Raw genomic sequence first — 22,190 nt, 5'->3', positions numbered from 1 at the left:
GCAGGAGCCACTTTGGAAGTTACATTAAAAATATATTATATTGCAGTTATAATACATTAAAACTGTTTGCACCAATTTGAGGCAAGAAAAAGAGGATATCTCTTTTAAAGTAAAACGGAGGAATGTGGTGGGGACAAACTGCCTACCCCAAGGGAAGGAGATCAAGTACCTCGGGGTCTTGTTCACGAGTGAGGGTAAGGTGGGCGCGGGAGATGGACAGGCGGATCGGTGCGGCTGCAGCAGTAAAACAGGCGCTGGTGAAGAGGGAGCTGAGCCGGAAGGCAAAGCTCTCCATTTACTGGTCGGTCTATGTTCCAACCCTCACCTATGGTCACAAACTCTGGGTCGTGACCGAAAGAACGAGATCTCGGATACAAGCAGCCTTAGAGATAGGGTAAGGAGCTCGGACATCAGGGGGGAGCTTGGAGTCGAGTCGCTGCTCCTCCTCAGTCAGCTGAGGTGGTTCGGGTATCTAGTCAGGATGCCTCCTGGACGCCTCCCATTAGAGGTTTTCCAGGCACGTCCAACTGGTAGGAGACCCCGCGGAAGACCGAGGACACGCTGGAGGGATTATATCTCCCGACTGGCCTTGGAACGCCTCGGGATCCCCCAGAATGAGCTGGAAAGTGTTGCGGGTGAGAGAGAAGCCTGGATCGGCCTGCTGAACCTGCTGCCACCGCGACCCGACCCCGGATAAGCGGTTGAAAATGGATTGGTGGATGGACGGATGAATGTTGATTTGTATGATATATTATGCTAAAGCTTGTGTAAAATCAGTGGTAATATAATCTGTAGTCTTAACATGTTGGCACATCGTGCTGAATTATTTCAAGAAGTCCTGCGACTGTCAAGGAAATGAAACAAAAACCATGTTTGGTAATCCAGGGGAATTTCTGTCCGTGCGTATTTGCGTATTTGTATACGCAATAAAGATAAAGAGAAAGATGTCAAAGCAGGGTGGGACTTTTGCCAAACAACATTTTTTTTTCTCTCATTGATGTTGCATGCCAGTCCCACCCTCAGAGGTCAAGTTACAGGTGTGAAGTTGCCACAGAAAAAACATGTTCAGGTTGTAAAGCTTTAACTGCAATTATTTTAGGCTGATATTTTTTACCTCCAAAATTTAAAAGCATAAATTGTACAGATTTTTGATTGTCTTCAAATAATATAACAAATGAATGCTGTATAAACACATGTTTGTCATCATATCTACTTTGTTATATATATATATATATATATATATATATATATATATATATATGAATATTATAATTATACAGTTCATGGTGATTCAATTCATTTCTTTTTTAGTACCTGTCTGCTATCAATATTTATATTGAAATTGTCAAAATAAATTTGAAGCATCAAAATATTTGATTTTCTTAACAGCACCAAATTGGATAAATTCCACGAGTCCATCTGCAAAGCCAGGTGTTTCTGTTACAGGTAGGCAATAATGTATTGAGACGCCTAATTGACATTTTACATAAACAAAAGAAATATACCTCTTTTTTTGTGGCTGTGTGAAAATTGTCTAACTCAAGGCACATTTAAGGGGGAAATATTGCTTTTTGATTGACATCTGCAATTACAGTAAATAACTAGTTTACAGTAAGTCAAACACATTCAATCAAAAGGATGGCAGGAAGTTCCCTCAGGGCGGTACCAAGACGAGGTTAGCGAAACCAAAACAAACACAACATATTAAAATGAAAGATTCAAATGCTCGTCAACAGAAGACACACATCACTCTCAACCTTTGCATCGTGTTAACTGTGAGTACCCAATACATTCAATGCATTAACATAGACAATGAAGACTGATAATACCTTCGTTTTGATGCATATAGAGAATGAAAACTGCTAAATATATGTATTAGTCAGGGGTCAGCAACCTTTCGTATCCAAAGAGCCATTTTGACATTTTTCCACCAAAAAAGAATTGTCTGGAGCCGCAAAAAAATTTGATATCACAGCTTCTGAAGTTTTATATATAGTCATATTATATATACAAAACACTATAGTTTGTTGTATTTATGATATTATAGAACAAGAATAAAGATTTTTTTTTTACATTGTATTGCTATTTTACCTGTTTATAACTATCAAACAAAAAATAGTCATGTGTTGTCTACATTAAGGTTAATTAAAAACACAACTATGCAGACCTTCAGGTCTATCTATATGTGTGGCTCATGTGGTAGAGTGTTTGCCCTGTACCTGTCCTCTTCAGTGAGTTTTACATTTTAAACACATATCTTTTGCTTCGTTTACACTGAGCGTCCTCCTCACTAGAGCACCGCAAATGGAGGACGGATCCGTTTTTACTAACGGACGCCTCAGTGTCTCATGAGCTGACACAACCAGCAGCAGTAGTGGAGTTTGGAGACGTGATCCACTTCCTGAAAGTATATCTACTTTAATCAGTTTGCTGCAGCAGTTGAGGAATCGCTCTTCTGCACTCATCTGCGCACGAGGCTCTGAATCACGAGTAGCAGCTGCAGGGAGGCGTGACAGCGACGTGACGCACATTTTATTTATTTTTATTTTCAGTGACACCTAAAACTCCAAGATAAGAGGACTTCTCTTTAAAAGTTTTTCCACTGGGCAAAAAAAAAGTTGTCTTTCTTTTTTTTCTTTTTTTTTTGTCAAAGCCTCAGGGAGCCGCAACAGACGGACTAAAGAGCCGCATGCGGCTCCGGAGCCGCAGGTTGCCGACCCCTGGTATAAGTAAAGTAAGTAAACACTTTATGTAAATGGTTATTATTATCACAATGTTATTGAATAGCAGCTATCAAACAGCGTGGGGAATTTGTGTATTGTTTTAAAGAAAGACTCAAAATATACTTATTTCTTTCCCCTCCCAAAATCCTTTTTTCAGCTTTGAACAGATTTGAGTTTTTCCACAAAATGGCTGAATCTAACTCGGATAGCACTGTTGAAGAATTTCTTAACACGTTCAGAACTTTACCCTTTGATCAGAGATGGTTGTCTTCAGAAGAACTTCTTAGCAAGCTGCAGGGACTAGTAACAGATATCAAATGGAGCCCAGAGGACGTCACTGACGTGTTCGATGCTCTTCTGAAGCGATTTGAATCAACAACAAGTGACAGATCAGATCTCCGCTCATGGATGATGCAAATGTTGCACTGCATGGAGACTAATCACATCACTCCCAGTTGGAAATGTCAAAAAGGAAAGACTCTTATCGAGCTGGTCAAAGACGAGACTGTAACAGATGAGGACCTCGAGAAAGATTTGGCCCATGACAAAAAAAAAACATTGGATGAAATTCTTGAGGAAATCCGTCAGCAAAAGTTCAACCAAATTGATGAGAGGCTTTTAGCTGACGTAAAGGACATTGTGTCATCAGTTGATTGGGATCTTACTCCACACAATGATGGATCCCAGCGGAGTGACTTGAAACAAGTCTTGCTGAAGCTCTGTCAGGCAGTCATAGAAACAAAGAAGTTCAGACCCCGATTGACACAGATGGTGAGCTGGTGTATTATGGCTCTTTCGGAAACAGGGTGGTTGATTCAGGTTGGCACCGGAGAGGGAAAGTCATGTATCGTCGCAATGTTTGCAGCTTTTCGAGCTATGCGAGGAGAAAAGGTAGACATCATGTCCAGCTCATCAGTTCTTGCGGCAAGAGATCTGGAAGACTGGCAAGACTTTTATGAAGTTTTAAAAATCAGTGTAGACTGCAACATCAACAAACAGGACAAAGACCTAAGACTGTGCTACAAGTGTCAGGTTGTTTACGGTACTGTGGAAGAGTTTGCAGGTGATTGGCTTCAGCACCGCTTTTATAGGAGGGACATCTTTGGGCAAAGAACATTTGAATGTGCAATTGTGGACGAAGTAGATTCCTTGATGCTAGACAAGGGTCTTCATATGGTCTATCTAAGTAGTGAAATGCCTGCTTTGCAACATCTTAATCCACTCTTGGCATTCATATTGGCCACTGCAAATCAATATGGAGAGATTGGCACAGGCACAATGGTGGGGCAAAAATACCCCTTTCATGAAGTTGTGCTTGAAAACATAACAAAAGGCAAAGATGATGACGAGTTCTCCATCCTTCAAATGGCTGAGGACACAGGTATACTGGAAAAAGGTTCAGTAAAGGACCTTAGAAAGAACCCAAGCCTTTTAACTGAGAAGACTGCAGGTGTTACTGCGAACCAGTTGGCAACGTTCTTTGAGGAAGTAGAGAGGAGATTCCCATCTTGCCAGTTTGCGCTACACTGCATGAACAGTGATGGTTTAATAGATACACTAAACAAAGGACCCCGACAAGTATTGTCTGAAAGACAGGGAGTGTCACTGCTTTTAATGAATGGAGGGTTCTGTCAGTACATGTATTCTGATAGAGAGAGTATGCTGAGAGCTGTGGAAGAAAAAATAAAACGTGCTCTGCATTTTACACCTAGTGAACTCAGCAAAGATGGAGTAACCTGCTATGTCCCAGGCTTCCTTTCAGATCTGGTCAATTCCAGACTAAAGGTTTGGATTGAAAATGCATTTGAAGCACAAACCATGACTAAGGATCATGAATACATCATCGAGGCCCACGGGGTAGTGCCCGTTGACTACAGCTGCACAGGTGTTGTCGAAAACAATATGAAATGGGGGGATGGGCTCCAACAGTTTCTCGAAATGAAACATCAGTCCAAGCTGAGCGACATGACAGCCATCACAAACTATATGTCCAATGTTGGCTTGCTTCAAAAGTATAGAAAGATATTTGGAATCTCTGGGACTCTTGGCCAACAAGCAGAGACTGAGACTTTGCAGAAAATCTATGACGGTATCAAGACCTGTCAGATACCTTCATTTAAACGCAGAAAGCTGTTTGAGGTAGAAGGAGTGATCGTAGATGATGAAAAGGAATGGGTTGTGAAAATCTGCAATGTCGTCAACGCACAAACCAACCCTACTCCATATAGGGATCGCCGAGCTGTGTTGGTCATCTGTGAGACCATCCATCGAGCAAAGGTTCTCTATCAAGCTCTAGGAGATAATGTCCCCAACAAAAAGCTTTACATCAGCAACAACATGGACAATACTGCAATCTTTGCCAAGAAGCTTGAAGCAGGAGAGGTCATTATAGCAACAAATCTTGCCGGTCGTGGGACGGACCTTCAGGTTTCCGACCAGGTAAAAAGAGCTGGTGGTTTGTTCGTTGTGCAGACCATGATGCCTAAGAATGCTCGTGTTGAGGCACAGGCATTTGGCCGCACTGCCAGACAAGGATCTCCTGGGTCTGCTCAACTCATTATCTGCTCCAGCCATCTGTCAGAACCACTCCAATTGCTAGCTGTAATGGGCAACTTTCAATCTTTATTGGAGAATATGACTAATGTCCTCCCACATATTTTCGTTATGCAATTGACGTCTTATCAAAAAAGCCACAGCCATGAGCAATCTAACGATATGTCTTCAACGCTTTTACATATTTTGACAGAAAACTCCAATTCAGGGATAAAGAGAGTTAAAAAGATCAGAGATTACTTTGTCGCTAAAGGACTAGCGAGCTACTTGGAGTGTCATATCCCACACATAAAGAAGAAGGAAGAGCTCTTCAATCAGTATCTGGGCACACTAGATGAAGTGTACAAAAGCAGCATGAACATGCCAGCAGATTCTGATTTGTCTGCACTGAATGAGTTTTGGGGTATGTGGCTACTCACAAACTTCAATCAGAAGGATTCTATCATGGACCTAAAAAACAAACTATCCGAGGACCTGAAAAAAGCCAGGCAAAAACTCAAAGAGAGGAAATCGCCCTCATCAAACCTGCACCACTACACTGCATTTGGCAATGATCTGCGCAAAAAAGGAGATCTTGCAGAGAGTATTGTGATGTACACCAAGGCCATACAGGAGGACCACAGTTGGGCAGCGATTGCATATTACAACCGTGCTTTAACATCTTTGACCCAGAAAGACAGGCGTCAAGATCCAAACTGCATCGATCAAGCTCTGGAAGATTTACAAAATGCACTGAAGTCTGTTGAGCTCTACTGTGACCAAATTGAGTTCACTCATAGATACTCCACACAAGTCAAGGACCTCTGCAGCGATCCAGTCACCCGCTTTGACAGACACATGATGACCAGAAAGGATGTGTTGTTGTTTTTCAAAGGAAATATTAATGAGGCCATAAGGAAGGTAGAGATTGCCCGAGACTCAGGTGGGGCTGTAAAAGTGAAGGAGAGTCTAGTGTACTTCCTGATTCCAGTAGTCTCTTTCGTGCCCTTAGCAGTCCTTTCCATCGAATCGCTGACTCTTATCCGCTCCAGAGACCCTCTGACGTTGCTCCAGCTCATCACTCATCCCGTCTGCGACAATCTCAATGAACTTAAGTGTCTTGAATCTCTGGGCCTGACTCATGTCTATACCTTAGACACACCGTTCACTCTGGGTGGCTTTTTCTTAAAGATACGTAGGAACATAAGTCAAGCTTTTGATTGAATGGCTTGAGCAAAAACAAGCAAGCAAGCAATAGAGCCGACAATGGTGTTCTAAGGAAATCTTGTCAGTCACAAACTTTCAGGAACTAAGAAACACAGTTTTTTTTTTTCACCTTTTTGGTTTTTAAGTATACTTTTCTCACTGCAAGTTTTGAGACAATTCCTTATCCTTGTAAATAATATGATGCTAACCATAGACTGTAAATAAGAAGTGGATGTAGTCACCATGACGTTGTCCATTGGTTTTTGGACTGCCATTTTGAAGCCTCAAGTTACAAACTCTGGCTGTCACCCTCTTAGTTTTAGAGGGTGGAGGGCAGTACAATACCTTTCTAGGTGACCAAAAAGGTTACAATTAACTTTCATGAACTGAAAAAAAACATATTGTGAAAGGGTAAAAGTAAGACGAAAACATGGACAACTCCCAGATCGGACAATGCTGTGGTAGTGAGCTGTCAATCACAAGGTAGCCACGCCCTAAAGCATACCCTGCTTTATGGTCTATTTTACTCTTAATCGGACCATATTTTACTCAATGAACATCATTTTGTATTCAAGAAGACTTGAAACTATAGTGATTGAGAACAAAAACTGAGTCATTTTCTCATGGACTTCGATACAATCAGACTTATTTTTGCAACCAGACACATCGCTAGTAGAGAGAATGCAGTTTTAAGGCTTCACTTTTCAGACCCTTAGTTTGTAACCTGATCATTACTGAACAAAACGTCAGTGGTAGAAACAGTTTCAGGTGTTAATGCATTTTTTTATGATGTTCATCAGTACAGATTCTCAATCAATGTTACAGTACATAAAATATGGAATATCTTTCTATACATATACAACTGTATTTTCTATACAGTTCAATTGAACAATTGCTAATCATTGTATTTTTATATTATTCTACTCTTATATATATATATATATTGTGCAATTTTAAAGGGTATATACAGTATATACACATTTGACCTTAACAAGATGCATTTACTTGATCCTGTGTTTATATTCATTCAACTGACATGTTGCATGTTGTGATACTCACTGATATATTATTTCACGTTTAATCTTTTGAAACAAACACATGAAAACACTTTGTACAATGCATATTTACAAAATTATTGAACTATCACTGAAGATCAATTCATTAATGACGTTTTTTTACTACAATTTATAGCTATTTTTGATTCAGTATAATAACAATCAAGCTATCGTTCATTTGAAATACACATTACTGCACTATATTTACAAATGCATATTGGAACAATAATAATCACATTGTAATAAACAAGTTATATGACTACAACATGAACTATTTTCACAGTATTTGTGGTGTAATTGTTGATCTTCAGAACTGAAGCTGATTTTACTGTTCATTCTTCACATGAACACAACTTCAAATAGACACTGCAGCATAACGGCTGAACTGGGACGACATATCATCAGTTCATCACTACCACTGTGTGGTATAATGGGGTACTGAAGCCGACCTGCATTGAACACGAGTCATGGAGGCCAGTTACAGTCCTTGTTTTGGACCGTGTCATAACATTTTGTGAGATGCATAAATATCACAATGCAGTATTTATCCCAATGTTAACTTCACGCAGGTAAAGTAATAATCACGATTAGGGTGTTTGTTGTAAATCAAATGGATAGAGTTGGGGAATTTAATCCAGATTAAATGTTTTTAAACTGTAGTTCAACACAAGTGGGTATGTATTTACATTGTTAAATGTTGAACTAATATTACAAAGCTTGGTGGATGTTAAAGCCTGTTGTGAGCTGAAGAAATAAAAAAATGTGCTGCTAATTCCAGTTTTTTTGTCTGATTGAGTTCATAAATTAATAAATTTATAAAATCAATTGTGACAAAATGAAAGTTTGTAGATGAAACAGCAGCATTTTAGCTAACTAATTAGCAACCCAGTTTGTGTTACATTTATATATAAAATATACTTACTTCAAAGGAGCACAGGTGCTTCCTATGATATACAACGGATGTAAAATCCAAGATGGCGCATCCCTACTTTCAGTGCGCTCAGTGCCATTAATGTTAAAATGTATTACAACTCCCTGTGCTCAGTAAATACAGGTGATCCAACATGTAAAGCCTACAACAGGCTGAATGTAGACATATATGTAGGCTAGTGATGACATGTAATCCAACATTCTTACTAATTTTACAATTGTTATACTTTTTTTAATATGTAACCTACTTATTAATTATCTGTCAATTGTGTGTATTTACTTTTTATGTATTATAATGTGCAGATCTTTATTGTGTTTCTTGTTATTCTTGTTTTATTGACTGAGAGATCTGAGTAAAGTCTTACTTTACATAAACCCTTATTGAAAATACAAGACAGGAGACAGGATGTTTGTCTTAAGCTTTTATTAATATTGAAGTTTGCTTTTTTTTTAGGCTGTCCATTGTGTTACACAGAGAAATTAGCCACACAAGTAAAATTGATTGTACTCTCTTTACCTTTAATCTTTTTTCTTGTTTATTATATTATTCTCCCTTATCAGCTCTAATGCTAAAAAAGTTACACAAGAACTATCACACACACGGTTAACTAACTTGTGAGCACATCGGGAAGGTAAACTAACACTTCACAGAGATAAAAAATATGATAATAATAATAATAATCCCAAAACACAGAGGGGAAAGAAAAACATGATCGAAGTAAAAAATAAGAGACAAAATGGACAAGCATTTACAATCACACAGCCCAGCTCAACCCTCCACAAATAAGTACCCATCCTATTCCTTATTTTGCAATTTCATTTCCTCAGCTCCACCCGCTGTCCCATATTTGGTAGACGCTCACACGCCCGGTGGCTTGAGTTGTAGTTTAAGTTTGGGAGGAGCATTTACATTATACACTACACCTCCGGACAGCAACAAAAGTGCCTAAAACATGGCGGCATCCTGGTTCACATTTTGCATTTACAACCTATAGCACAAATTGAAACAGCAATTTGTGTTTGCCTTTTTAATAAATGCGATAGTTTCCATCATACGATGGGCCACAGGAGACGTGACTTGTTGTCATTATTGTTAATATCTCCCAAGAACCAGATCACATCCGAGGCCCTCCGCTGACTTTCTTCTCCCCGTCGCCGTCATCCATCTCTACCTCATCAACCGGGTTTGGAAAGGAGCGCTAGACAAGAAAGAAACAAGCGACCTCCAACTGACTCGTAAAAATCACACTTATCAAAAAGAAAAAGAAAATCAGACGCTCACGCTGCATCAGAACACGAATGCTCCAAGGATTGGTTTCATTTCAAAAAGCACGGCCGGTCCAATGGTGACGTGTCGCAGGGCAGTGGGCAGCTTTGTGTTGAATTTAGATCAACTATGAACGCTCGCAGCATTTCTGATGTCAGCAGTTTTGCGCAATTATTTTGGGGGCGCTTCGTTTCAGGCAGTAAGAAAAGCTCATGTGCTGCAATTCCAGATTGGTTGTTTTCAAGGTGCAGATATTGGCTGGTCATGTTTCACTCTCACAACAAACAAACAAACAAAAAAGGTTGTCGTCTCTCGGGGCGGTACCGAATGAGGCGGCAACATTTACATCCCTTTTTTTTTGTTTAGTTTTTTGGAGTGTGTTGGCAGTGAAGGGGCTGGTACATTGTCGTTGATAATGAGGTTTTTTTCCCCCTCTTTACTGTATCTATTGTGCTTTCAGGATGCGAGCGCTTCAAACACGCCTCACATTTACGTCCTCGGACACAAACACACACACACACACACACACACACACACACACACACACACACACACACACACACATCTCAACCATAACTACCGTAAAAGTCGGGTTACACGCCGCTACTACCTTCGGTCAGTGTCTCCTTTTGCTCCCCGCTGTAGCCAGCTGGCGCTCATGCTAAATCCCCGCTAACTTCCGCTAGCTCCCCGACAACCACCGAAGGGAGCGGTACAAGCCCCGGTTCGACACCCGACTTGGGCAGAGGGGGCAGTAGCAGTAGCTGCTACGCGGGCAGTAGCAGCAGCACCGGGGAGCTAGCAGCAGCGCTAGCTAGGTATGCTCCTAGCTTGCTACAGCGGGACACTGACCGGAGGTAGGAGCGGCTTGTAACCCGACTTTTACGGTACACGGTCCTCTTGAAGTTGCTTGAATGAAGCCGCTTGTTGCTCGGGTGGAGCTTGTGTTCATTTTAACCTCACATCATCGCACAGAAACTCAAGGTCACGCTAGCTGGGTTTGTTCGAAAGTATCCATGCACGGGCAAGGCTAAGAGATTAAAACCCAGGTGATGAACACAGTGATCCCTTCTGGCCACGCCCCCAACACTGAGATGCAATATCCATACAAGCGTGCTACTTGGCGATGTAGCGCCCCCTGTTGAGTGGTACGCAAGCGTGGATATCGGGACGCGCAGCGCTGGACTGCCAGCGATGTTGGAAGCACTATTTAGTGTGCGACTAGTGTTAGCGATAGCTGAAGCTAACACCCGCAGTCTCTCATATATGCTCACCGCCATGTTCACTACACGATCCAAGGAAACACAACAGCAAACACACACACACACACGCGCACTTATAGCAGAATATAAAAGAAAAGTAATATCCAGTCAATATTCATATGGGCTGAGTCCAGGCATGCAACTTCCACGTCTAGATTTAAAATTGGAAAAAAGCTTCCTGCCCACATCAAAGAATCAAATCCAATGGGAAAACAAAAACTCATAGACGGGGCAAATGGAAGACATAAACAACCTGGCAACATCAAGGAGGAAGTAGTCACTATAATGGCTCTCATTGGCTGACGGGTGAGCCAATCAGGAGCTTCGACCACTCGCCGAGGCAGGTTACAGATGAGTAAATAAAGTCTGATTAAAGAAATTAAAATAAAAACTAGTTTTAAAAGTAGTAGACACACACATTGTTATAAGTATCTCTGCTATAGTATGTTTTTTTTAGGTTTTTTATCTATGTATTTTTAAGCTCATTGTGTAATAAAGAGAAAGGTGTTACTAGTTTATTTTTCTTCTATTCCATTATCATCATCATTAGCTTCAATAGCATCATCAACAACGTAACCATCGGCATCGACGACAACGCCGTCTTCTGAATTATTACTATTGGTGAATGCGAGGTGTGCGGCCCCTAAAGGCCTCCTTGTCAAAATGAAAGGGCTCTATTGGCTGACAGAGGCTCCAATAGATGGAGGGAGGCCTCGTCTATACTTCCTATACTCATTGTCGAACAGCCCGATCCGCTCTAGTTTCAGCTGGAAAGGCCATGTGAGAAGAAGGACTTTTACAAGCTGTGTTCTTCCTCTGAAACCCCTCGTCTTCTCTCTCTCCCTCTAGTCCTATTCTGCCTCTTGTGGGAAATGATGGGAGTTGATTAGTGACAAATAAGTAACCCATTTCTTCTTTTTTCCTACATTTATCAGCGCACCTCCATCTTTCCCTTCCTGTCGCCCTCCTTTCTCACTCTCTGGTTTTCTCGCTCAGCAGGACACCTCCATGGTCTGGGAGGGGCTCGGCGGCATCTGGCCGCCCTGCGAGCCCTGGGACAGGGTGCGGGAGCGAGAGCGGGACCCGTCCATGGAGTAGGAGGAGGAGAGGGAGGTGGTGCGGGAGCGGGACAGCCGGGTCATGACAGACGAAGCCACTGTGGGGAGATGGATGGAAGGAAATAGATTAATAGAAGCACTTTGGAGCATCTAAGAGGAGGAAGATGGCGTTATTCTTAGTGTTGACAATCCCTAAAAAAAAAAACTTACTGTAGCCCATTCCTTGGATGAAATACTTGAACGCCTCAGTCAGTTTGGCAGGCTGCAAACACAAAGAAAAGAAAGTTAAATCAGTACAATCATCAGTTATTTCTTGAACTAGGTGCAATTTAGCGACCCAACATGGCCGCCAAGGGTCGTAGTTTTAATTTAAAAGGACTACAACATTCAGAAATTCTGTTTTTCAGAGTAGCTTTATGTGGGTTTTGGAGAAAGGCAACTGGCAATATTACTTCAATGTCAGGTCAAGATTTAATTCTCGTGCGCTGCTTCTGTTTCAGATCATTGTTTTGTGTTGTCTTCGGGTCAAAATGACCCATCAACACACATACATATACACTCGTACACGGGTCATTTTGACCTGAAGACAACACAAGGTTAAAACAAGGCAAGGCGAACAGGGTGTATGCATTAGAGTGGTAGCATGTTTTTCTCTGCTGCTGGTGGCTGATTTAACAGGTGTGTTGTTACGCACAATCTTGCCCGTCGCAGCTTAAACGTACCAGAAAGAGGCTGCTAGTTCAGGGGTGGCCAACCAGTCAGAGAGTAAGAGCCACATTTTTTACTGTGTTACTGCAAAGAGCCACATCATCTTTTTTGTCACAGTTGAGAAGGACATAACTCTAAGAACATGCATGTGGTCTGGGGCAGTGGTTCAACTGGTCTGGCTGCAGGACCCACCATCACCCTGAATGACAAGCCGCGACCAAAGCGAGGAACAATTCTCAATTTGATTTAATGAAAATAGGGCACCGTTTGAACCTGAGATAGTATCACAGTATGCCAAACAGAAATATTCCCTTTCACACTCAATTAAAAACCCAAACGTGCTTCTTAAGGATACAAGGTAATACAACACACATAATGATGTTATAACTTCAGCCTTTTTGAACATAACAAAAAAAAAGGTTGGGAATGAAGCAAACTATCACAAATAGTCCGATGTGTAAACTCACACAAGTAAAGTGTGTTGTGAACGCAGCATTGAGGAGTGTGTGAATATTCAATTCAGTTTATTTTATATAGCCCAAAATCACAAATTAAAATGTGCAATCTGTACAAATAACATCCTGTCCCGGGACCTCACATCAGATCAGGAAAAACTCCCCAAATAAAGATAGTAAAAACCATTTCACAGGGAAAACAGGAAGAACCCTTCAGGAGAGCAACAGAGGAGGATCCCTCTCCCCGGATGGACAGAAGCAATAGATGTCATGTGACCAGAATGAACAACGTAACAGAGTTACAACACATTACATCAATATGACTGAAATTGAATAAATTGCACTCTGCCGCATTAAAAAATCCCTTCAAAATAAAAGCCCATTTTTTTTGCCCATGTAAAATGACCGTCCTGACGGACTGAAAACGGGTCCGCAAATGACTGAAAACGGGTCCGCAAATGACTGAAAACGGGTCAGCGATTTCATGGCTTTCAAGCCGTCGCGCCTTGAATTCGACACCAGTGGACTAAAGTATTTGCAAAATCAACAAAAAGATTTAAAAAACCCCCCCCCACAAACTTCGATATGAACGCAAGAGCCGCATGAAACCAGGCAAAGAGCCGCATGCGGCTCGGGAGCCGCGGGTTGGCCAGGCCTGTGCTAGTTGGTCGTTACCTGGGTCAGCTGAGGCAGACCACCAGCATCAGCCATCTGCGGAGGACGGAGAGAAGAAGTGAGTGAGAGGGAAGGACAGTGTAAAGTGTAAGAAAGAGAAAAAGAGAAAAATCTGATTTAAAAAAGAAAGACTTGAGGGTTAGTTACCTTTAGGAATGAAGTTGTTGTTGGATCCATTTTGCTGTTGCACTCCACCTAGTGGTCACAGAGGGAAACAACAGTAAACATCTGGCATCAAACTCTGTGTGTTGATATGAACACTTGAAACCAAATTATTCAGGTTTTCCACAAGGAAAAATTGAAAACATGAACACTCACGGCAGCTTCCTCATATGGAGCCTGATCGCCCACCACCAACATCACTGGACACCTGAGGTTGACGGAAATAGAGATTTGAAAGTTGGCATTTAGAGATTTCAGAGGTTCATATATACAAAATATATATAAAATATAAAAGTTTTGATGGGATTTACTTGAAGGAGTTGTTGCGTTCAATGTTCAAGTCTCTGCGGCTGCTGTGGAAGGGAAAGAGAAGATTATAATGCCGTGTTTGATGCAGAGTTTATGGCTATGTATAGTGCTTATGATGCCGTATGATGCCTTATGATGCTTTACGATGCCTTATGATGCCTTATGATGCTGTATGATGCCTTATGATGCCTTATGACGCCTTATGATGCCTCATGATGCCGTATGATGCCTTATGATGCCTCATGATGCCGTATGATGCCTTATGATGCCGTATGACGCCTTATGGTGCCTCATGATGCCTCATGATGCCGTATGATGCCTCATGATGCCGTATGATGCCATATGATGCCTTATGACGCCTTATGACGCCTCATGACGCCGTATGACGCCTTATGACGCCTCATGATGCTGTATGAAGCCTTATGATGCCTTATGATGCTGTATGAAGCCTTATGATGCCTTATGATGAGGTATGATGCCGTTTGATGCCTTATGATCCCGTATGATGCCTTATGATGCCTTATGATGCCGTATGCTGCTATGTGATTACCTGTTGTACGTCTTCCAGAAGAGCTCTATGTTGACCAGATTAGACGCTTTGGAGATGCGCGCTCTGTGAGACTGCACTAGATCTGTGTTTGATGACAGCTCCTCCTGCAAGAAAACAAGACAAAGATGCAAAATAAGTCATTAGTAACCAATCAGAGCTCATTTTGGAAATAGATTGTTTGCATATACACTTTAATAAGACATTAATGTCCTTGTACCTGACTGAAAAGGTGGGACAGGATCTGCTCTGTGAGGGAGGAGGTCACGGAGCTGAACTACAGAGGAGAGAAATCACGAGGATCGTTCATCACATACGTTTAATATGATAAACAATGACATAATCAATACCTCTCTGGGACGCAGAGCATGCACAGAGTCGCCTAATCTCATATCCACCGCTACGTAGATGGAGAGGTCGCGTCAGGACTAACTAGGTTACCGTTCCACGTGTTTCTGTGTCCCGGAAGACACCACATACCTTCTGAGCCGCCCAGTCGATCCATCCTCGGGCGTTAGTGTCGATGTTGACCAGAACCAGACCTTCCACTGAATCTGGGTTTGCAAGCTGATGAGCGACGGGTAGCAGCAGAGGGACGGACGGTAAGATGAAACGCAGAAAAGCAGAAATTATAGACAGACATGTTCATGAATAACACCGTGGAGAAAAGATTATATAAAACCACTTCAGTAGACAACTCCTCAAGGTGCGCTTGCTGATTTATATCCTGACAGCAGTGCATGAGACAGACATTCTGCTTCCTTTAAGTGCTCCTAATTGCATTCGTGCCCAAAATCAACATCCAATCAGAGCTGAGCGCTCTCTAACGCAGCTGTTAATCACTGCTCATTAGAAGGCAGCAATGATCAAATATATGTCATGATTCTGTTGCTACAATAAAACATATTTTAGCTGTTTTGCTGTAAAAAGAGAGAGATTGTGCGGAACAAATTCATCATTTATTAACTAAACAGTCCATTAAAACTGTTTCTGAAAACATTTGATTCATATTGGACCAGCGCTGCCCAGATTCCCTGTTTGATTGGAGTTCCCAAGCCGTGATTGACAGCTAAGTTAGAGCCTCTGATTGGTTGCTTTCCTTCGGGCACGCTCAACCTTTTTTTTTTGTATATATATATATATATATATATATATATATATATATATATATATATATATATATATATACACATGTATACACATGTATATATATACACATGTATACACATGTATATATATATATATATATATATATATATATATATATATATATATATATATATATATATATATATATATATATACATATACATATATATGATGGCTTATCAACTGCAGCTTTTAAAAGAGCAGTGAGTGCCCTACTTTAAATTATTAAAGCAATACTGCTAGTGTCGCTGCTTTTTGACGATGAAAACAAGGTGACACTCACCGCAAACTTGGAGAGGATGTACGCTCCCACTCCCACGCCCACTCCGATTACAGTACGGAAGCTGAAGAGGGACAAAACCAGTCAATAGCACACACAGGAAACCTGCACATACGTACAAAGATAAATAAAGTATGTGGAGATGCACGGAGGAGTCAGAGAAAATAAAGAGTGTCTGTATTTATTGTGAAATCCTCCATGTTCTTACGTCAATATAAATACTGTTAACTCACTTGAAAAACTGCAGGACGGAAGGGATCATCTCTGCGATGGTGTCCATGGAGGGGTACTGGTAGCTGGAACAGGAATAACAGACGGAACAAAAACTTTTATCTCGAAGTACCCTCTCACCGAAAGATTAGTAAGTAACTATTGGACATGAATCATATCATATCAATAGGTGATGACGAAATATTTTCCTTATCATCTCATCTTTAGCGCTCAACACTTTTATCCACATGGGATTTTAAACGAGATCAAGAAGAGAATAAGCTTCAATTTCGAGAACCAGGAGGGAAAGGTGATGCCGTGACAATACGCGGCATGAAATCCTCCCGAGCTTTGTGAAATAATCTCGCGAGTTGGAGAAGTGATAGAGAAGTGGAGGGCGGGGGAAAGAAATAAGAAGGACGTCAAGAGAGAGAAGATTTTCTTTTAAACCTCCGACGAGAGCCTACTGGAGGCCGCAGAGGAGGGAGATGTGAGAGATGGCGAGTATTTTGGGAAGAGATTAGTTTTAAGCCTGCCACAGAAGATTGTTTCTACTTCTGAGATTTAATTTTTTTCTTCTTCTTCAAGGTTACTGCAGGACGATGTGGGAAAAGCAGCATTTCAATAGAGCGTCGTACCCCGTCGGGTAGGCGGCGGCCCCCTCCTCCTGCCCCGGGGCGTCAACGTGAATCAGGGTGAAGTTCTTCACGATCTCCTGCATCTCCTCAAACTTGAACAGAGGGGAGAAGCAGCTCTTATCTGGCGGAGAGGAGAAGAAACAAGAGGAATCGATCGAAAGGAGTCAGAAACAGAGAGACTGAGAGGGAGAGAGAGAGAGATACTCACTGTCCAGACCCACATCGTGGAAGGTGAGGATCGCAGGCCTGCGGGTGGTCCGCGTGCCGTGCAGGGTCACATGCAGAACCCCGTGGGGCGTCTCGATGCTGTGCTCCTGGTGGAGGGCAAGAGGAACGAGTGGGATTTAAAGGGCAATATGACCGCAGAGATATGTTCTGCCTGCACCAAGGGAAAATGCCCCGAGACTTGTATTCATTGTTGTTGTTTTTTTCTAGATCTTTATTGACTTTATCAATCATAGTCAGGCATGCGACTTCCTGGAGGCTTCGAAGGCTCCTGTGAAATGTTTGTAGTTCGCTTGAACTTCAACATTGAAATGCATTCAATTAGTTTCCTGTTTTCTGAGTGGAGAAACGAAACAGGAAACAGTTGCATACCTGTCCCTGGTCCAGGAGTATCCTAGCAGCCACTTCAGCATCCTGTGAGAAAAGAAAGAGTGAAGTCCTGTTAGGCCAAGATGTGCATGCGATTATTGGATATATATACATTTCTTTAAACTGGAGATGCCACTTCACTTTTATCTTTTTGTTTGTACATCAGACAAAAAGAGTCAAACATGACAAGTCTACTTTTTATTTGAGCCCAAGGAAATGTCTTCAAATTCCTTGTTTTGTCCGACCAGCAGCCCAAAACACAAAGATAAATAGTGTACTGTGATGTAAAATAATGACTAATGCGAGTCTTTACATTTGTGAAACTGAATCTGAAAAGGTAGGAATTATCGATTAATACATTTTTTCTTTAAAATGAATCCTAACAGCTATCCCCTCAAAAAAATGTGCAATCTGAGACCCTTTGTGTCATTTAATTTCAAGAATCTGAAGTGGAACGCCTTTCTTTCCGTCTTCTTCGCCTTTTTATTGCGAGAATTATGAGAGAAAATGTCTCTGATTTTTGTTCTTTCATAGTCCTTTTATGCGAAACGAGGCCTCGCTCCCTAATTAACACCCACACAGGCAAGAGGGCCGCCATCGCACTCCAGATCGAGCGGCGGAGAGTCTTTTCAGAGGAGCAGGTGGTTGTGGGGGTCGTATGGAGGAAGCCTTGAAATGGGATGTTCATTTGAAACCTTGGATCCATTTAGCCGCGCTAATGAATTACTAGAATCACAAGCTCTTATGGAGATTAGCAGCCTGGGAAGTGGAGGAGGAGGCGGGCGTCCTGGAGGTCTGGGCGGATGGAGAGAAGGCACATGGCTGCAGTGGAAAGGTCCCCTTTAATCAGCGTAAAGCATATGCTCCGCCTTAAATGCATGAGGGTGGAGGCAGGAAGTTAATGTCTTTACTACATTTCCTCCAAAAATCACCCCTCCCACCCTCATGAGTCATGTTGTAGCAGATGTTGCAGAGTTTTTTAGACTCAATGCTAAAAAAACCAAAAACTATCTCTAGATCTGTTCTTTATTTAGGTGTGTTTTCACATTGTAATTGTCCCCGAAGGACAATGCGATTGAGTAATGTTAAAACTACGATGCCCAGATGTTTTGTGAATATACCGAGTTTTTATTAACTGCAATTACATCCTTGCAGTTGTACGCCATCGCCAACCAGTCACGTTGCAGTGTACGTCCAGAAATGTCACAGTGGTGGCGGGGGTGTGGTTAGGCTCAGCTGCAGAGCGGGAGTGGAGGAGCAGCTCAGGGAATAGGTGCCGGGAAGAGGCCTAATTGGCCTCAGCTGAAACTAATCAGGTGTTTTGTGTCTTGGTCCTATATAAATAATAGTTTATTTGTGCCAAAAGTGAGACAGAAATGTGCTCCATGCGTCCCCAAGATGTAAGATTCTGGCCATGGCTTGGAACGTACTGGCACGGAAAAGGTCGGGAAGTTGGACATTATTGAGAGAGCGACTTTTAGTCGGTTTCAGTCCCAACCCCATTAGTTGACTCTGAGAATAATATAGAATACCACCTGCCTTGCTCTTGTATTGCTGTTTTTCAACTATTCAATTAATTCCGGAAAATCCATTCACCATTTTCTTTTTGGTGACAAAAGGTTTTTCAAAAACAACGCCATACATCTTTTGAGTTGAAGCAATACAGTAGAGCAGGCCTGGCCAACCCGCGGCTCCCGAGCCGCTCTTTGCCTGGTTTCATGCGGCTCTTGCGTTCATATCGAAGTTTTTTTTTTTTTTTTTTTTTTAAATCTCTTTATTGATTTTGCAAATACTTTAGACCACTGGTGTCAAACTCAAGGCACGACGGCTTGAAAGCCATGAAATCGTGGACCCGTTTTCAGTCTTTCGCGGACCCGTTTTCAGTCCGTCAGTACGGTCATTTTACATGAAAAAAATCCTGTGCTTTTATTTTGAAGGGATTTTTTAATGGCGCAATTTATTCAATTTCAGTCATATTGATGTAATGTGTTGTAACTATGTTACGTATGTTACAGATTGCACATTTTAATTTGTGATTTTGGGCTATATAAAATAAACTGAATTGAATTGAATATTCACACACTCCTCAATGCTGCACACTTTACTTGCGTGAGTTTACACATCGAACTATTTGTGATAGTTTGCTTCATTCCGTGAAAGGGAATATTTCTGTGTTTGGCATACTGTGACACTATCTCACTTTCAAACGGCGTAACACAGTAAAAAATGTGGCTCTTAGTCTCTGACTGGTTGGCCACCCCTGCAGTAGAGTGATCCTGTTCTGACATTGATGTATAACTTTCTCAACAGTGTCACTAAACCTGTTCCTGCTCCCTCGCTCTCTGGATGTCACATAAATGTTTGCTTCCGTCCACTCTGTTAAACTTTGTTGTTTTCGTTTTTTTCCTGTGCTGCAGTTCCCCGTTTGCCCACCAGGTGTCAGCAGTGAGAGCCTCCGCTCTGCAGCGCAGCCGAGCAGATCTGCTCTGCTCCCTCGGGCTTTGACGTCAAGCCGGCAGATCTGAGCCAACGCTGCAGCTTTGCACACACACACACACACACACACACACACACACACACACACACACACACACACACACACACACACACACACACACACACATACATACACGGCTACACGCACATGTGTTAAAACCCATGTCGTCACATCGCTCAGACTCGAAAGCGCGTGCACGGTCAGAGTTGTGCACAACAAGGACACAAATACCCTACACACACACACACACACACACACACACACACACACACACACACACACACACACACACACACACACACAAGCCAACCCTTGTTTTCTGGTCTTCTTGGACGCAGACACATGGACACAGACGCTGCCATTTATCCACGGCTTCAGATTATGCGCGTTACCAGCAATGCATGTTTCTCCATGCTCGGATCAAAGTCAGCCTGCATGTGTGTATCTGCATGCATCCTTTTGTGGAAGCTAGTACAATATGTACAGTACATGTGTGTGTACGTGTTTTTGTACGTGTGTGTGTGTGTGGCATCGTCTCTGACCTTGGCCTCAGCCTGACCCGTGAGCAGCGGATTCTCCTCCGTGATGGCGATCTCCTGCATCTCTGTTGTCATGGTGTCACCTCCTGCACAGGTAAGAGGAGAGCAGAGCGTTTACAATCTGTCTCTTCTCCAGCTGCTCTGTGGGACAATGAATGCAAGTGATTGAATGCTGCATGCAGACGTTTATTCCTCCAGGACTCTGTCTGAGCCTTGGGACCTTATGAAAGTTAATTAGTAATTAGTGCCGGCAGAGATGAGCAGAAAAGGATTGTGAGGCAGGAGGAGAAGAGAAGAGGGAGGGTGGATCAGTAGATTGGGGATGGGACAGATAACTATGAGGAATAAAAGCACGGGGAGGTGAAGGTGAGCGAAACGTAAGATACGTGAGAATCACCCGAGGAGAGGAACGACTCCGACAAACACGTGGCTGATAACGATGAAGGGGAAAGAAAAACACTTTGTGTTGCGTTACTTTTATCTGAGCAGGGTTGGTCGAGCGCGTCCCTTGTTTTCACACCTTTATAGCCACAGTGTGTGTTACTGTGTGTTACTGTGTGTTACTGTGTGTTACACCGGAGCAGCCAGGAGTTAAATGCTTCGCAAAATGCTTTTGTTGGAGGATACAATGTCCCAGAAAAACATCGAGATACACAATATTATTGTCATTTTGGGCCCGTTTTATGCCATTGATGTAATGATTATATAATAGCATCATAAAGCAAGCGCACCCTTTGAAGCAGCAAGTAACTTTTTATTCTTAAAGATATTCAGACATTGGAATTGACCAAAAACAATAAAGAAATTGACTCTCAAGCGCTGCTCATAAAAGATGTGCCACGTCTTACAATGGAAGAGAAACCCCGGCTGTTTACTGGAATTACGTGTCATTCTTATGTCAACACACATATAAATGTAAACAAAGAAAATATTGAGGTCAGCAAAAGCGATCAAGGTCATTTCTATATATCGTACGATAAGTCGGTAACGTAAAGATTTTCGAGGTCGTGGCAGTATATTTATCACTTCAAAGATTCTCCACCTCAAGTTATACTCGACATAAATGCATGGATGCAAAATGTTATTCAAACTAAAATCATATCCGACTGTGAGATACATAACTACTACTACTTTGTTGTGCAGCTTCAGGGGATGTTAACGTGAGCAACAACTTGTTACTGTGTCCGTTTGACAGCATTCTGACTTCTAAAGCTAGAATATGGGACCTTCTGACATCACTGTGTGTGTGTGTGTGCGTGTGTGTGTGTGTGTGTGTGCACTCATCAGAAAATGAACTGATGCCCAGGGGGGGCCTGTGTCTCTCCGGGCCTCAAACGGAAATGACTAGTCACCAAAGTAACACACACACACACAAACACACACACACACACACA

The 22,190-nt window shown here is 42.1% G+C and overlaps 2 protein-coding genes across 2 annotated transcripts; one reads left to right on the top strand and one right to left on the bottom strand.

The window, feature by feature from the left end:
• Positions 1–3,152: 3,152 nt before the first annotated feature.
• On the top strand, positions 3,153–6,479 carry LOC306734460 (protein translocase subunit SecA-like; the record flags this gene model as incomplete). Its single annotated transcript, XM_079215816.1, has 2 exons — positions 3,153–5,331; positions 5,470–6,479. 2 exons carry the CDS (start codon positions 3,153–3,155, stop codon positions 6,477–6,479), a joined length of 3,189 nt encoding a protein of 1,062 aa, XP_079071942.1.
• Positions 6,480–11,967: 5,488 nt separating this feature from the next.
• ndrg2 (NDRG family member 2) lies at positions 11,968–20,871 on the bottom strand (the record flags this gene model as incomplete). The annotated part of the gene is made up of 15 exons (XM_079215262.1): positions 11,968–12,131; positions 12,244–12,295; positions 13,872–13,907; positions 14,019–14,066; positions 14,190–14,241; positions 14,345–14,383; positions 14,893–14,996; positions 15,110–15,166; positions 15,370–15,456; positions 16,322–16,382; positions 16,552–16,614; positions 17,167–17,287; positions 17,375–17,480; positions 17,764–17,805; positions 20,800–20,871. 15 exons carry the CDS (start codon positions 20,869–20,871, stop codon positions 11,968–11,970), a joined length of 1,104 nt encoding a protein of 367 aa, XP_079071388.1.
• Positions 20,872–22,190: the final 1,319 nt, after the last annotated feature.

This window comes from Taurulus bubalis (assembly GCF_910589615.1).
Source record: "Taurulus bubalis genome assembly, chromosome: 3".
In the NCBI taxonomy this organism is placed as follows: domain Eukaryota; kingdom Metazoa; phylum Chordata; class Actinopteri; order Perciformes; family Cottidae; genus Taurulus; species Taurulus bubalis.
This window is presented reverse-complemented; position numbering and strand designations above follow the sequence as displayed.